This window comes from Papio anubis, chromosome 5, assembly GCF_008728515.1.
Source record: "Papio anubis isolate 15944 chromosome 5, Panubis1.0, whole genome shotgun sequence".
In the NCBI taxonomy this organism is placed as follows: domain Eukaryota; kingdom Metazoa; phylum Chordata; class Mammalia; order Primates; family Cercopithecidae; genus Papio; species Papio anubis.
This window is the reverse complement of record NC_044980.1, coordinates 128926752-128942382: the sequence shown is the minus strand read 5'-3', so window position 1 is coordinate 128942382 and position 15631 is coordinate 128926752. Positions and strand designations below refer to the sequence as shown.

The window sequence follows — 15631 nt, the reverse complement described above, 5'->3', positions numbered from 1 at the left end:
TCTCTTTACATATTTATATAAATCTTAATCCACAAATTCAAGTGAGTAAGAAATGGAAGATTACCAGTCAGTCTCTGTTAGGAGCCCCCTGTCCCTCATTCCTCGGAGGTGGTAGAAATCTCAGCTCAGTTCTGAGTCCCACACCCACTTTCCTGACCCTGTGATGAATTCCGCAGGCTTAAGGCAGGCGATCATCCCACCCACGGCCCTCTCTGCCTGCGCTGATGTCCAGCAAACCTCTGTTGTCTATCTGCTTCCTAAAGGTCAGTCCTGTGGGTCGCTGCTGCACGGAACCTCATTCTCATCAGAAAGACAGCTGCAGAACGCCTGCTTGCCTCTTTCATGCCCTTCTCAGAGCACTGACTCAGAAGCCCTTCTGTCTCCAAATCATTTTGGAGCTGGAGGCAGCTTGCTGTGGCCCCTCAGCACTTCATGTACACTGAGGTGAGCTTGCAGGCATGTAGGAGGTGAGCTTGCAGGAATGATCTGAGGGCTTCTGCCTCCTTAGGGCTCCCTAAGAAAGGTATTTACCATCTCCCTCTGCACGCTGATCCCCCAAACTATCTGGTCTTCTGTCATCTCTCTCCAGGCAGAACACGCCTCTACCCCCTCTCAGAGACCTCCTCACATCTAAGGTCTCCTTGTGTCCCCACGAACTCTCTTCTCCTCACCTCCTGCTCTACCTTGCCCCAAGATGAGGGAGATTCTGTTTTAACTTCAGAGGTGGGAAAATTTGCTTTTATGCAGGATTGCCATATAAAGTTGAGCAGTGTGTGCACCGCACAACAGGGAAATTTCACATGCCATGCCCAGGGAAAGGGCACCTTTTTGTAATTCGCCCAAAGGTACCATGTGTGTGAGCCACAGTGCTGCCCTTACTCATCATGTCTTGTTCCAAACCTATACCCGGGCCTAGATTTTGAAACTCAAAAGCTAATAATTTGACTCTTTTGTTAGCCGAGTTCTGCGATGCCCTCCCTTCCCTGAAGCAATTAATATTGAGCAGTCTGGCTGCTGTCTGGCTGCAAGGAAGGACCACAGGTGTCAGGAAATGCAGGGGGATGCCTTGGTTAATACTTGACAATAGCATGCCCAAATGTATATGCCCATTCGCAGCTCCAAATGCTAGGTTCAGATCTTTGGGGTTGGGGGGCAAAACTTGAATTTTTAAAAGCATGCCAGGTAATTCCGAAGGGGTTGGGGAGAATTCCCATGAAAAGCAATCGAGACCAGTCCCTGGAGAACTGCTGTCCCCAGCCCTTCAGCTCCCAGTGGGGAGCCGTGGGTGAGGCTGCTTTCCTCACCTGGATGGGTGAATTCAGGGGTTGGGGGGCCAGGCTGGAAGGCAGCTTTTCATATCTTAAAATGCCCTAAACAACCTCAAGTATCTTCTTGCTTTCCCTGTTTGGTTCCAGCTGAGATGTTGAGACCGTCCACTCACTAGTGAAGCCCAGCACCACTTCTGGGGGAGTGTCATCTTAAAGGCTTTCTCCAAGAAGGGGCAAGATGACTCCAAGCCATCCAGTCCCCTTCTCCCATCCACAGGCAGCCCACAAGCAGCCTCCTGGTGGGAGGGGGTGGGACAAGCACCTTCCCCAGCAGAACTGGGGTACAGAGAACCCCATATGCCTCCTCAAAGGAAGCCTTCAGGATGGAGACAACCTCACGTCTGACCTGGGAGCCTGACAGGAGCATGTTGAATTTCTATTGCCTCAGCATAAAATGGCAATGCTAATGTAGTTTCCAATTTAGGTTTTAAAATGCCACTTTAAAGGACAGCTTCAGTTCTCTCACTTAAAACTTTTTAAAAATAATCACATTTCCTCATGAATCAGGACACGGGCATATTCATCCCTTCCTCCCCATCAAGGACTCACAGAGCATAAGGCATCCTCTTCCACAGACCTTTCATGATCATTGTGTGCCGATTCTTTGGACAGGGGGCTTTCTCTGCCCCGACCCCAGATCCACAGCCCCTTCTGCCTGGGGCCACTGAGCAACCAGTGACACTTCTGCCACACCCCGTGAAAGAAGACTTGCTGCCCAGTGACAGAGCGGGAGGGAGGACTGGGAAAGACATGAGAGCTGCCCGGGCAGCAGCCAAAGGCAAGGTTTGAAGCAGGGGGTGCTTGATTGTAGGGAGGGACTTATCCAGACAAGAGAATGGAGATCCCTGGTAGTTTTATCAAAAAGAAACCAGGTAGTTGGGTTTTCTTTTAGAACTTTGGGAGGAAAAGAAAACATAATTTCACACCCTGAAGAAATATATGCCTGAATTTCATAAACTTGGATTTTCTTCCTCTTTCTAATTAAGGGTAGAAATTCTCCCTACCCTTTCAGTGCATGTGGGGGGCAGGGATGGGCATAAAGAGAGAATGTTGTCCAAAGGATGTCTCTCCTATCCCAGGCTCCCATTAATCTGGGAAGCAACCTCAGGATTTATGCCCAGGAAGATAGGGCCCCTCATAGGAAAGAGCTTTCTCTAGAGGACTGGATTTGTAGGCTTGACCTGGTGTTTGGGGAGGAATGGGGTGAGTAGGAGGGGGTGCCTGTCCTTGCAGGGCCAGGAGTAATCCCCTGAGAGGTAAGTCAGGCTTCTAGCTGCCCACGTAGGTCCCCAGCTCAGGAGGAGAATCTACAGGCAAAGAGCTCAAGCCTGCACGACCTACTGCCGGCTCTCCCAGCCCCAGTCCCTCACGGGCTGGCCCAAACTGCTGACTCCTGAGGATGCAGAGAGCCAAGCCTGCACCTCCTGCTGCTGGCTCTCCCAGCCCCAGTCCCTCACGGGCTGGCCCAAACTGCTGACTCCTGAGGGTGCAGAGAGCTCAAGCCTGCACCTCCTGCTGCCTGCTCTCCCAGCCCCAGCCCCAGCCCGCCACAGGCTGGCCCAGACCGCTGACTCCTGAGGATGCAGAGAGAAGGCAGGTTCCCAGTCCTAGAGCTTATTGCTGACTAAGACCAGTCTTTCTAGCTGGTCCTGCCCTCAGCCATGGGTGGGGGTTACAAGTCAATGGGGCCATTCCCTGGCCTCCCAACCAGCCTGCTCCTGAACCCTAGGAAGGTAGAGCCCGATGGCCCTTCCCAGTCCTTCCTTTGTGGCCAAAAGCCAATCTGGATAGTTTTGTTGTGTTTTGTTTCATATTTTGAATCCTTGTCAGATTTTTAAAAATTTCAATTAATTTTGATTCCATTTTTCATTCTAAATAAATATTCACTTTAAAACCTAATGATTTGCTCTTGTTCTCAGAGAGGGCCCCTAAGATGTACAAGCTCCAGATTTCAAAAGACCTAGAACCATCCCTAAGGATGGACGACAGGGTGAGTGAAAGGCAAGAGGCTGCTATAGTCTCAGTGTCCAGCAATGGGGCTCTGGGCCTGGGCAGTAGCCAGCCCTGTGGAAATATTGATGGCAAGGAGAGGGAGAAGGCCCAGCAGAGACGACAGCCCAGGACACACGTGGGCCTGACGCTGCTGACCACAGACATGAAGCTCTAGCCACAAGGGAGGTCTGCTTGACACCCTAGGCTCCGACTTAAGCCCAGACTCAGAGGTCCAACCCCAAGAATGAGGTTCACTCTTTCACTCTCACCCTGGAAAGACTGAATATGAGGCACACAGTTGAGACCAGCAGTAATCAGGTGGGGACTGCCTGGGTCTCATCCACTAAAGAGAGGGCAGAAAGGAAGGGTTAGTTGGGGCCAAAGGCTGGGAGAGGTGGCTTCCTGGGAGGGTTGTGTCTTGCTGGCACTTCAACCTTTGTACCTGCCCCTTCCTCTAGGACCTGACAGCCTTTTGCAAAGGCTCACCAGCCCCAACCTCAGCAGAGGAAAGACGACTCCATGCTTGGCTAGCAAGGGCAACAGTGCCACCAGCTTCATACGTCCCACCTGGCAGGGGGCTCCTAACAGGTGGGGTTTGCTTAGGAATTCCTTACAGCCTGACTGAGACACTTTCAGCTTGAGGCTCTTCTTACCGAGCCCTTTCTTCCCTCTCTCCTCTCATGGGTCAGAGCAGTACTGTGACCTCAATGCTCTCCCTGATGCCTCTTGTTCATGCCCCTTTTTTTTACCCATCACAGCTGTTTCCTCTAATACATCTTCTGCATGTGCTTCTTGGAGGACCTGAGATGACACTGAGCCAGACTGAATTTTTCTTCTTGCCATAATCAGAATAATTAAACAGGATTAAAAGACAGAATCTTTGTCGTTGTGTGATTCATGATGTTTAATACTGCACCCATGCACTACTTAAAGTAATATGGCATCCCACTTGAAGTATTCATGCCAAATTTTGGAAAATGCAATCCTAGACAAAACCAAACATTTTCTGAAGGAGCTCTTTTGCCCTGGCCTCACTACCAAGTCCCAGACCTTTCCATGAAGCAGTCCTGCATCAGTGCCATAGATGAGTTGGCGCCTCTGAAGTGATTAAACACACCTGCTCCCTGCCTTGCTACCTGTCTCCATTTACGGGTCTAAGGCACTCCTTCTGGCTCCCAGTCTCTCCATAAGTGTAACCACAAAGGCCAGACCCCCTATCCTGGAAGCCCAGGGACAGGGACCTGAGGATGCTAGCCAGACTACCAGGGGCCCCTGAGCCTGGCAACTGATCCTAAACAACAGTCCTGTTCCCAGTCTTTGACCATATACCGGCCCTATCCCAGCTTTAGTCTCCTTGCCAGTCCTTGGCCAGAGTGGCGGCTCATTCCTTAGCATGCAGCGACCCCACCCATGACCCCAGCCAATACCCCTAATTGAGCCCTGGCAGCAGGAGCAATGCAGTTTCACCACCATGCAAACCTCTGCCCTTCCTAGAGAAGGCAAGATGATTGGGTCCAGGGGGTGACAATCAGTCTATCAGTCCCAGGATCCTACAGGCCGTAACCTACTTGACTTGAGGTTACACTGCTAAAGGGACTCAGAGAGGCAGATGAGGTCACATGTCATTGAGAACATAGAAAAAAATGTTGAGGTGCTAACCAATGAGTGGTGAGACCTGATTCAAAAATAAATGGCATAACATTCACCAGCCTGGTGAATCTCAAAACTGACTCCATCCCATCATCTGATCTGACCAGAGACTGGCAGGCTGACAGGACCACAGGACAGAACTGGAGACACCCTTTCTGGGATAGGAGACAAAGCCCTTTTGGAGCTTTCTCCTTGTAGAATCCTTTCTCCCTTTCTCCCTCACACCCCATCCTCTCTCCAGTTACCCCACTCCACTAACCAAACTGCAACCACTTCGAAAGCCCTGGCAAGACCATTCTCCAAGCCTCCTATGGACTATTCTCATTAGGAAAGCCGCTTCATTCCAGAGTCTGGGCTTGCTCTACTTGCTATTTCGTTCTTAAAATGGTTATTGTAGGTCAAGGTGCAGGTCTACACCTGCAATCCTACCACTTTATGGAGGCGGAGGCATGGACTCCGGGAGGGCTGTGGGAGTTCAAGACCAGCCTGACCAATATGGTGAAACCCCATCTCTACTAAAAATACAAAGAAATTAGCCGTGTGTGGTGGCTGGTGCTTGTAATCCCAGCTACTTGGGAGGCTGAGGCAGGAGAATCACTTTGAACCCGTGAGGCGAAGGTTGCAGTGAGCCGAGATCACGCCACTGCACTCCAGCCTGGGCGACAGAGTGGGACTCCATCTCCAAAAAAAAAAAAAAAAGGTCATTCTAAAATGGAACCTTAAAGTCACCAACCACTATGGTTGCCAAAGTCATCTAAAACAAACAAACAGAAAGTCACTAACAGGATGATGATTTAAAAAACAAACAGAACGATTCTGCAAGCAAGGGCATCGTCCGTACTCACAGAGGGAACGGCCATTCCATGCTCCGGCAGACTCACACCACACAGGGAAACCACGCCAGCAGCCACTGGACTCCAACCCGGGCAGACTCACACCACACAGGGAAACCACGCCAGCAGCCACCGACCCCAACCCGGCAGACTCACACCACACAGGGAAACCACGCCAGCAGCCACCGACCCCAACCCGGCAGACTCACACCACACAGGGAAACCACGCCAGCAGCCACCGACTTCAACCTTCAGACAGCGATTTTTCACCTTTGATCTTCACCCCCAGCTTCTACGTCACGCTGAGTAGTTTAATAATAATTCCCTTGGTGTGTGGAAGAAACAGAAATAGCTCCACCAGGCACCACAGGCCTGCGTGGCAGTTTATGAAATCCTGGGCCTCTAATGCTCCCAGTCTCCCAAGTTTCCATTAAACAGCTGCCAAATGGCTCTCACTGGCAGGAAAGGCACCCTTGCCTTGCCTCCCTCGGTTTCTCCGCAGACAGGTCAGCAGGGAAGAAAAGCGTGTCACTCAACAACTACGTAATGGGAAAGAGGTTGTCCTGAGGTCCCACCCCGTGACCTCTGCCTGTCAAAGCCAACCTCTAAGCCCCTTTTTATAATCTTTTCCAAAGACTTAAATGTATGGTGACACAAAGCTCCCTTAATGGAAAGTCACTCTGGCTTGTATAAAGAGCTGTGTAAACTTCATCTCTGCATTTACTCAGTACCAGCCTTGTTTAATTTCCTGCCCGGGGATGTGCAGGGAACGTGACTGCCCTCTCAGGGCCCTGAACATCTTTCAAAAAAGAAACAGTACCTCCCACTTCCAGGGCCCCCAAAAGTGCGATACTCACCGTACTAAAAGGGAAGGCAGTTTGACCACATGTTCTCTGTTGAGCTTCTCTTTACATGCAGCTTCAGACTGAGTGGACAAGCACAGACCACACTTGGAGGGTCCTCTGCACCATGACCAGCTATGTGATCTTGGCAAGTGACACCACTTCCTGGGGTTCTGGCTTTCTCCTTAAGAAAATGAGGGTGATAGAAGTGCCTATCACAGGTTGCTGTGGGGAGAAAGATGAATGCTAAGCCCCCACCTAGTGCTCAGCCTGTGGTAAGAGGGCCAGGAATGTTAGTTACTAGAATCATTCTGCCATGGCAGATGGTTCATTATAGTGGCTACGTGCATGGACTCTGGAGCCCCACTTTCCGCATCCGAGTCCCAGCTTCTTCATTCACAGGTGGGAGACCTTGCGTGTGTCATTTCTATAAAATGCAGCATGGGAACAGCAGCGGCTGTGGGGAAGGAATGAGCAGTGTTGGGGATATCAGGTTCAAAGACTTCCCTGCCCACAACCACCACCACCACCACCACCACCACTATCATCCCTGTTTCACCACCATCCCCGTCCTGCCACTGTGACCAGCGGAGCTGCAGGGACCTTTCATCCACACCAAACCCTTTGCAGACACCCCACTCCACACCATTTCCTGGACAATCACAGCGTGTTTCCAGAGGAGGACCAGAAAACACTTTTTTACCATCACCCCTCATTTTACAGCCCAAAGGGCTGAGGCCTTCCCCAGATTCCACTTAGAACCTCCCAAATGAGCCGCCTGGCGTCAGTAAGTCCCCCTCCTGGGTTCATATCTAGGATTATGGTGGACCTGAGAGAAAGTCGGGAAGGTAGGCCATGCCACTTCCCATATAGACCCCAGGTGGAAATTCTAGGCCAAACCCCAAACTGAGCAACCCAAGTCCTGCATTCCCAAGTAGCTGGGATTACAGGCACCAGCCACCACACCTGGCTAATTTCTTTGTATTTTTAGTAGAGATGGGGTTTTACCATATTGGTCAGGCTAGTCTTGAACTCCTGACCTCAGGTGATCCGCCTGCCTCCGCCTCCATAAGTGGTAGGATTGCAGGTGTGAGCCACCACGCCCGGCCTACAATAACCATTTTAAGAACGAAATAGCAAGTAGCGTAAGCCCAGACTCTGGAATGAAGCGGCTTTCCTAATGAGAATAGTCCATAGGAGGCTTGGAGAATGGTCTTGCCAGGGCTTTCGAAGTGGTTGCAGTTTGGTTAGTGGAGTGGGGTAACTGGAGAGAGGATGGGGTGTGAGGGAGAAAGGATTCTGCAAGGAGAAAGCTCCAAAAGGGCTTTGTCTCCTATCCCAGAAAGGGTGTCTCCAGTTCTGTCCTGTGGTCCTGTCAGCCTGCCAGTCTCTGGTCAGATCAGATGATGGGATGGAGTCAGTTTTGAGATTCACCAGGCTGGTGAATGTTATGCCGTTTATTTTTGAATCAGGTCTCACCACTCATTGGTGAAGCCATTCATGCCTTCCCAGGACCCAGGAAGTTACTGACAGCAGGAGCATCACCTCCACCCCAACCCCCTCCATCCAACTGACGAGCTGAGTCTCCCCCTGGCTGAAAGTCCTGATGAGTAGGCCTGTTCTGGCTTCACATAATGTTCTCTAGCATGCTGCTGGCTGAGAAAAATGCTGTCTGAAACAGGTCAGGTCTTCAGAGAAAGGGACTCCCCCCCATCTCCCGAGGGCCCACTGCCACTGCTGCTACTATGTCATGGATACATGGTGGCTGTCCTGTGCTAACATGGATAAGCCCTGGACCCTCTCAGAGCCAACTTTGCCATCTGGAAAATGAGGCACTGGCAGCAGCCACGTGGAGGGACCCAGCACCCTGTGCACTGGAAGCAGACCGGGCAGCCCCCCGGGACCAAGGAGGGCTCTGTCTGGGATGCTGATTGGGCAGATGGGGCAGTGCTGAATCCTGTCAAGCCCTGCTGAAACCCCCACAGGCCTATCTCTGGGACTAAGTGAAAAACATCAAAGAGGGCATTTTTGCACCTCATTTGATAAACACTGTAGAGTCAGGACTTGGAACCACAGTTTCAACTTCGACAAAGAGCTCACAGAGGTGATTCTGCCGGGCTGAGCAGGGATTTGTGGGTATGAGCTCTGGCCAAGGTCTGCACACCTTAGTTGTTCTTGTTATGCTGGTGGCCAGGCATGAGGTGGGAAGAGAGAATAACGAACTCATCTTTCTACTGGCTCTCTCAGCCAGTGTCACCAAGCTCTCCCCATGTATTGCACACCTGAATGTGGGAAGAGGAAAAGAGGAGAAGACACAGATGTGAACTTGGCTGACCCTTTGAGGGTCTCTGACAAATGAGCAGACAACAGGGCTGGGACCAGGGTGAGGGGTGACGCATCTAGGGGCAAAACTAAAGGAGACGCCTATTCCCAGCTCTGCACTTGTGGACTCTTGAGAGTGAGTGTGTCACCCAGTATTGCGCCCTAGGCTTCTCACCCACCTCCCCCTAATTCTGGCCCTGAAAGAAAATGCCAGGCCAGAAGTGAGCGGTGGTGCTTGTTAAGAAGTGCAGGGGCTGTGGTGGTCCAGGGTAGTTGTTCCCACTCTGGTCTAGGGGGCCTGGAAGAATTCTCAGAGGAAGTGAGCAGTTCAGACTCCTGGGAAAGGAGATACCTCCCCACTCAATCCAACTGATTGCACACCTCTGTCCTGGCCACCTCACCTTTCCAGGGCTGCCAAGAGCAGGAGGGGGGAACTACTAGTGCCGTGTCCTTTTCTTGCCCCTCTGTGCCCAGGCAGAATAGGCAAAAGAGAGCTGAACATTTGTGCACATGGTGCGGAATGCACACAGACTGGCAGGACGCAGCCGGAGAGGACACGGGGTCCATGGAACCAGTCTCAGCTTGAATATGCTTGTCTGGGAGCGCATCTGCACACCCTTGGAGGTGGTGTGCCCGGCCTGAGCTACCCAACAGCCAGTGGGCACTCGGAACAAACCAGGCCATGCCTGGAGGGAGCCTGTCAAGTAGGAGGATGAATGCAGGTGTGCACGCTCCGCTGAGCTTTGTCTCTGAGTTGGTTTGCTTACCTCAACGGTTTGTCCCTGTTTGGCGTGTGGCTCTGTTCATAGGTCTGTAACTGTGTCTTTGCACGTCAGTCTTCCTGTGACCCTGTGCTTTTCTCTCTTTCTCTCTGTCCCTGTCTCTGTCCCTCTGTCCGTGAGTGATGTGAGGCCAGGCCGGGGGCAGTCGCAGTCGCGTCCTCTCTTGCCCTCATTGGTTCACAGCCGTTCCCCCGGGCAGCCGCCGCCAGTCCCGCCCCTCCCCCGCACCCCCGCCCGGGACCAGAGCGCGCTCAGAGCCGCCAGAAAGCTCAGTCTCCTGCTCAAAACAGGAGTGCAGCAGCCGGAGCGAGTAGGGACAAGCTCGCCGAACACCGGGCGTCTCGACAGGGACCCGAGGCTGCAGGATTGCTCCGAGACGCTGCGGTGACGGCAGCGCCGGAGGATGCGGAGGACTCTCTGGCCACCCGCCCTCCGTGCGCTCTGCCACCAGCGCTCAGCAGAGACCCCGGGCTGCGGCTGCACTCGCTGAGTGCCTCTCCCAGCAGCCGCAGCCCAGAGGTGCCCGGCACCTGGAGCTCACTGGAGCTGAGGGTCCGAGCTGAGCTGGCTGTTGTAAAGCCGAAAGACGAGTCAGTGACTGGGACCTCTGTCCTGGTGGCGACGGTGAGAAACGGTGAGCCCGAGGGGCGCGGCATAGAACTCTCCAGCTCCGAGCACTGGGGTCCGCCGGCCGGCAGGGAAGGCAGCTGAGCGCAGAGGCGAGTGAGCGGACGCGTCCTGGGGTCTTTGCAGTCCCCGCCAGCCCAAGGCACCGACTCTCGGTCAGTTGAGCTCGGCAGGGCGGGAGAGGCGCGCCATGGAGGCGCCGGGTTTCGCCAGTATGCTCCAGGCCAAGTGAAGCGGTCCGGCTGGGGTCGGCGGGACCCGCGGGCCATGTACGGCGACATATTCAACGCCACGGGCGGCCCCGAGGCGGCGGTAGACAGCGCGCTGGCCCCAGGAGCCACGGTCAAGGCAGAAGGCGCTTTGCCGCTGGAGCTGGCCACTGCGCGCGGTATGCGGGACGGCGCGGCCACAAAGCCCGACCTGCCCACCTACCTGCTGCTCTTCTTCCTGCTGCTGCTCTCGGTGGCGCTCGTCGTCCTCTTCATCGGTTGCCAGCTGCGCCATTCGGCCTTTGCCGCGCTGCCCCACGACCGCTCGCTGCGCGATGCCCGCGCACCCTGGAAGACGCGGCCGGTGTAGTGGGGGACTGAGCCACGGCCGCCGGGCGCCTAGTCCCGACCTAGCCAAGAGCAGCCAGCTTGAGCCTGGTAGAGAGGGCATGATGCCGGGGATCGCTGGCCCCTGGGAACACTGCGCCCTGACCCAAAGACCCTTCCTGAACTAGAGTGGCAACCCCAGCGGAAAGGGAGACCGAGGCGTCGGGAGGCTGTGTAGGGTCTCGATTCCAGTACCTGTAGGTACCGTGGTTCTGATCCCCTGGCCGAATCTTTCTTCCTCTGGACAAAGAGTCCAGTTGGGAAACCTTCCTGAAAGGCGGCGCGCCAGCCCGGGCACAGAAGGCTTGCTCGCCGCCTGCTGACTTCCTTACTTTGCACATGGAAGGGACAGGGACCGCGAGCGTGCAACTAGCCTGGAGCTACCTGTCTGGACTCGCAGGCCCTGTGGCTGTTTCCCCACTGCTGCCACCACCTCTCTTGCTCCTTGACACCGAGGAGGACCCCACTAGGATCTCAGCGTCGTGAACTCACCTGAACTTTGGAAGGTTGGCACTCCGGGGCCGCATCCCCCTGGGGAAATGACTGAACGCGGGGTTTCAGTGGGTCCCGCCCGGGTCTAAGGACCCTGTGTTCCTTCTGTGGGCACGGGCAGTGGGAGGCCAGTGGAAAGGCGCAGGGGCCCACCTACGCGTCTCACATCTTCAGGGGCCGCATTTCTACAATAAAAACTCACCCAATTAGACCTAGTGCTGAGAACGTGCTGGTAATTGTTTGCGCCGCTTTGGAAAAGGGGATAAGGGTAGATGGATCCCGAGTAGGAGACCCAAGGGAGACCCACCTCCCCTCCCAGGACATTTTGATGATACTACCCCCTCTTCAGCTTTTCCCCAGGGTCGGTCAATTACTTCCTCGGGAAGTTTTTTTTCAGGATGGTCTCCAGGGAAAATTGCTGCCTGACCTGCTGAATAAATTCCCATTAACAGGGCTCCTGGGGACCCTTTCTGCAGGGCAGTTCCTTCCACCTGGCATCTTCCCTTTTGCTCTGGGCTTCCCTGGGCCTGAAACCCCTGAAGAGCCATATCTGGACCAGAACCATCTGGTGAAGGAAGAGCCTGAAGGTCAGGTGGTGGCAGTTCCTCCCAAAGGAGATGGGGCACTTCCTCCCAAAGGAGATGGGGGCCTGCCCTGGAGAACCTGGCAGGAGGGAAATGGATGCATAAACCCAGTTAAGGGGAAAACAACTTCAAAGAACTTGAGAAGGACTAGAAAGGCTTGTGATAACCTTACAAAAACCTTAACCAAAGTTAACCCAATTATAGGGAGTCTTTTTATGGGGCTTTAAAACCGTTTCAGGAGTCACCTGGCTCTGGAGCACTAGAGCTTAGAGAAGGTTTGACTGAAAATGAATTTGACAGACTGGCTAATCCAGTCATTCTGACCCACGCCAGGGTCACTTGGGCTTTGGCAATCTTTAGACAACTAAGGACTCTTGGCTCTGGCCAAATGCGTACAGGCACAAAATTCTGCAACAATTCTAAGAGCTGTGACACTGAAACTGGTTCCTGAGGCCAGATTGAGGTTGGGGAAGAGAGATTGGCCAGGGCTCCCGAGGCCCAGCCCAGCCCACCACTTCTCCTCAGTCAGTGCCCAAGATTCCCTCCTGGCTCCTATCCCAGGAAGCACTGGAGAGGAGGCATAGAAACCAGAAAAGCCTCCCCGGGCTTGATTCTCCACACCTTCCAGAACTAATACCCACCAGGTCCTAACAATGCCAATTCTATGATCACCTCATACAGCATTTCAGTTTGGTCTTCAGAAAGGTAGCCAAACCTCTGCAGCCTATAATAAAGGTAACCCAAGCTAATCTCCATGAACCTTGGTTGCAGAGAGGACTAGATGGAAATAAATGTGAGAAATATGAGGGCCCGTGGCTGGCATACAAAATCACAGGCTGCTGAAATGGGGGACCCTTCAGCCTTGGTCTGAGGGCTTGGTCTGAGGGATTAGGAGACTAATGTAGAGGCAGAGTATCCCTCTACCACATGTGGTGGTGGCCAGATCTGATGGCAGTATGCAGAGCGGTCAAACGTACAAGCTCTGGAGTTCAAATGCCTGGCTTTAAATCCCAGCTCCACCTCTCACTAGCTGTATGGCCTTGTGCAAATAACCTATTTGAGCCTATTCCCTCATCTGCAAAATGGGTGTTATATCACCTAGCTCTACAAGTTTGAATAATAGAGTATAACCAAAGTTATTATAACCAATAACATGCTAGCATAATGCTTGTACAAAATGAGCATCCAAATGATAGCTATTTGTAGAACTGAGCTATAGGCTTGAAGCAGCACTGCTGCTGGGAGAAGGAGACCCCACCAACAGGATGTGCTCTCACTAGGGCCCACTGTCTTTTGTGACCACAAACAAATGCAAAGACTGGTTCCTTCATGGAAGAACATGAGTAGATGAACATCATCTACTCATGACTGGCTTAGGATTCACTTGTAGTTCCTGGGCCAGAATCAGCTCAAACCAGAGTAATCCAGGAGGCTTTTGGGATCTCTCTGATGTCTCTACAGGGTTGCAGTGGCCTCAGCCACCTAAGTCAAATGCTTGGCCACTTCAAATGAATAGATACTTTGGGAATAAGTTTCTGGGTAATTGAGCCTGCACAGACCTGGAATCTAGAAAGCACACAGAGTCAGTAAGGGTACTATCTGCCAGCATTGTGAACCCAAGTAACATGGTTCTCTTTTCTAGGATAGTATTGGACTGAGGGGTAATGGGTTCTTTCTCATGTTGAACCCAGCCCCAGATTCTCTTCTGAGCAGCAGGGATGTGTCTGAATTCACATCTGCCCTCTACAGATACTTAGAATAAGTGGACTACAGTGTGGTGATTGGATATTTAGATGGTGTTAAAATTGAACGCATATGTCTTCCCAAGATTCCTACGTTGAAGCCCTAACCCCGAGAGTGGCTGTATTTAGAGTAAGAAAGTGAAGTTATATGAAATCATAAGGGTGGAGCTCTGTTCTGATAGGATTAGTGTCCTTGCAGGACCACAGAGAGCTCTCAACTCTGGTCAGGCGCAGGCACTGAGAAAAGGCTATATGAGGACACACTGAGAAGATGGTTATCTGCAAACTAGGAAGAGGGCCCTCAATAGAAACCGACTCAGCCGGAACTCTAATCTTGGAGGACTTCTAGCTTACAGAACTGTGAGAAAATAAATTTCTGTTTAAGCTACCGAGTCTATGGCATTTTGTTGAAGCAGCCCAAGCTAAGAGAGATGACTGTCTGGGAGTAGACCTGTGCACACACCCTCCTGCCCTTTGCTCTCCCACCAGTTCCAAGATGTCTTGAAATCACCTTTGGAGACAGGGCATGGCAGGCTAAAAATAGGAATAGGGCCCATGTCACAGGTGTTTGTTTGGCTTCCTCTGCTATAACCAGCCACCATGAGCAGCCAAGAGGGTAGAGGAAGACATTTTTGTTGGTGGGGGTTGGGGGAGAGGCTGGAGATCATGGTGGGGAGGTAGTTGCCGACACTAGGAGCCAAGGAGAGGTAGCATAGTGGTGACCAAGAGTCTGAGTCCTGGAGCCAATGACCTGAGCTTGGTTGTCCACTCCATGCCTTCATCATATTTCTGATAGCCCGTTTCATCATCTGTAGAATAGAGATGACAATACCTGCTTCAAAGGATTTTCAATATGGAGTGAAACATGATCAGTACAGTGTTCAGCTCATGTTTGACATGTAGTAAATGCCCTGAATGTGAGCTATCATTATTAACCAGGATGGCCATTTCAGAAGTGCGTGCAGCGGTACAAACAACTGCTTCCTGTCAGTGACCTGTCCTTTATCAGCCATGTGCTATCAGGAAACAGTAAAGAGGTCTGTACTTCCCAACAGGTATGCCCAGAATTGGAGGACAGCTATTCTGGGTCTTTCCTCACTTTGCACTTTCCCCCTAAACTATCTCATTTGCTCTCATGGCTTCAGTTGCTTTTCAGATGACTCTCTCCACACTATCCCTGAGCCCACTGAACACCTCCATTTGGGTATCTCATGGGAAACTTCAAACTCAACAAGCCTAAAACTTATCATCTGTCTAAATTAGATCCTCCTTCAGTCTTCATCTGAATAGATTGCACCAGCGTATGGTTGCCCAAAGTAAAAAAGGCATGGTGGTCCTTATTGACCCTAAACTCTTCCTCATCCTCCAATATGTAACTCATCACCCCCTAGGCACCACTCTACTCCTGTCCATGTCCACCATCACAACCCTAACTCAAAGTTCTACTTCCATTTTTGTCTCTCCTCACTCAATATAACATATCTGCCTCCAGCCCCAGCATATATACCAATGGCTTCTCTTTGCTCTCAGGATTAAACACAAAAGCCTAATAAGGACCAGAATCATCTGGTCCCACCAGCCTCGTCTTCTCTCACTCCTCTTACACTCCAGTGGCCTTTCAATCCCTAAGGCTCCTCTGCCTAAGCTATTTGTCTCTCCTCCTTCCTCTGGCTTGATGCCTTCTCATCCTTCATGTCTCCAGTTAAATGTTTCTTCCTCAGAAAGGGCTTGCCTAAATCCTGAGGTAAGATTATATCCGCTCAAAACCCCATATTGCCTCCCCAATCACAGCTACTAAATAACTGCATAATTAGTAGCCCAATGCTTCTTCCCACTAGTAA

The 15631-nt window shown here is 52.1% G+C and overlaps 1 protein-coding gene across 1 annotated transcript; it reads left to right on the top strand.

Annotated features, from left to right (window-relative positions):
- Nucleotides 1-10037: 10037 nt before the first annotated feature.
- On the top strand, nt 10038-11050 carry SMIM32 (small integral membrane protein 32). Its single transcript, XM_021939714.1, has one exon. The coding sequence runs from the start codon at nt 10644-10646 to the stop codon at nt 10953-10955; it is 312 nt and encodes a 103-aa protein (XP_021795406.1). The 5' UTR covers nt 10038-10643; the 3' UTR covers nt 10956-11050.
- Nucleotides 11051-15631: the final 4581 nt, after the last annotated feature.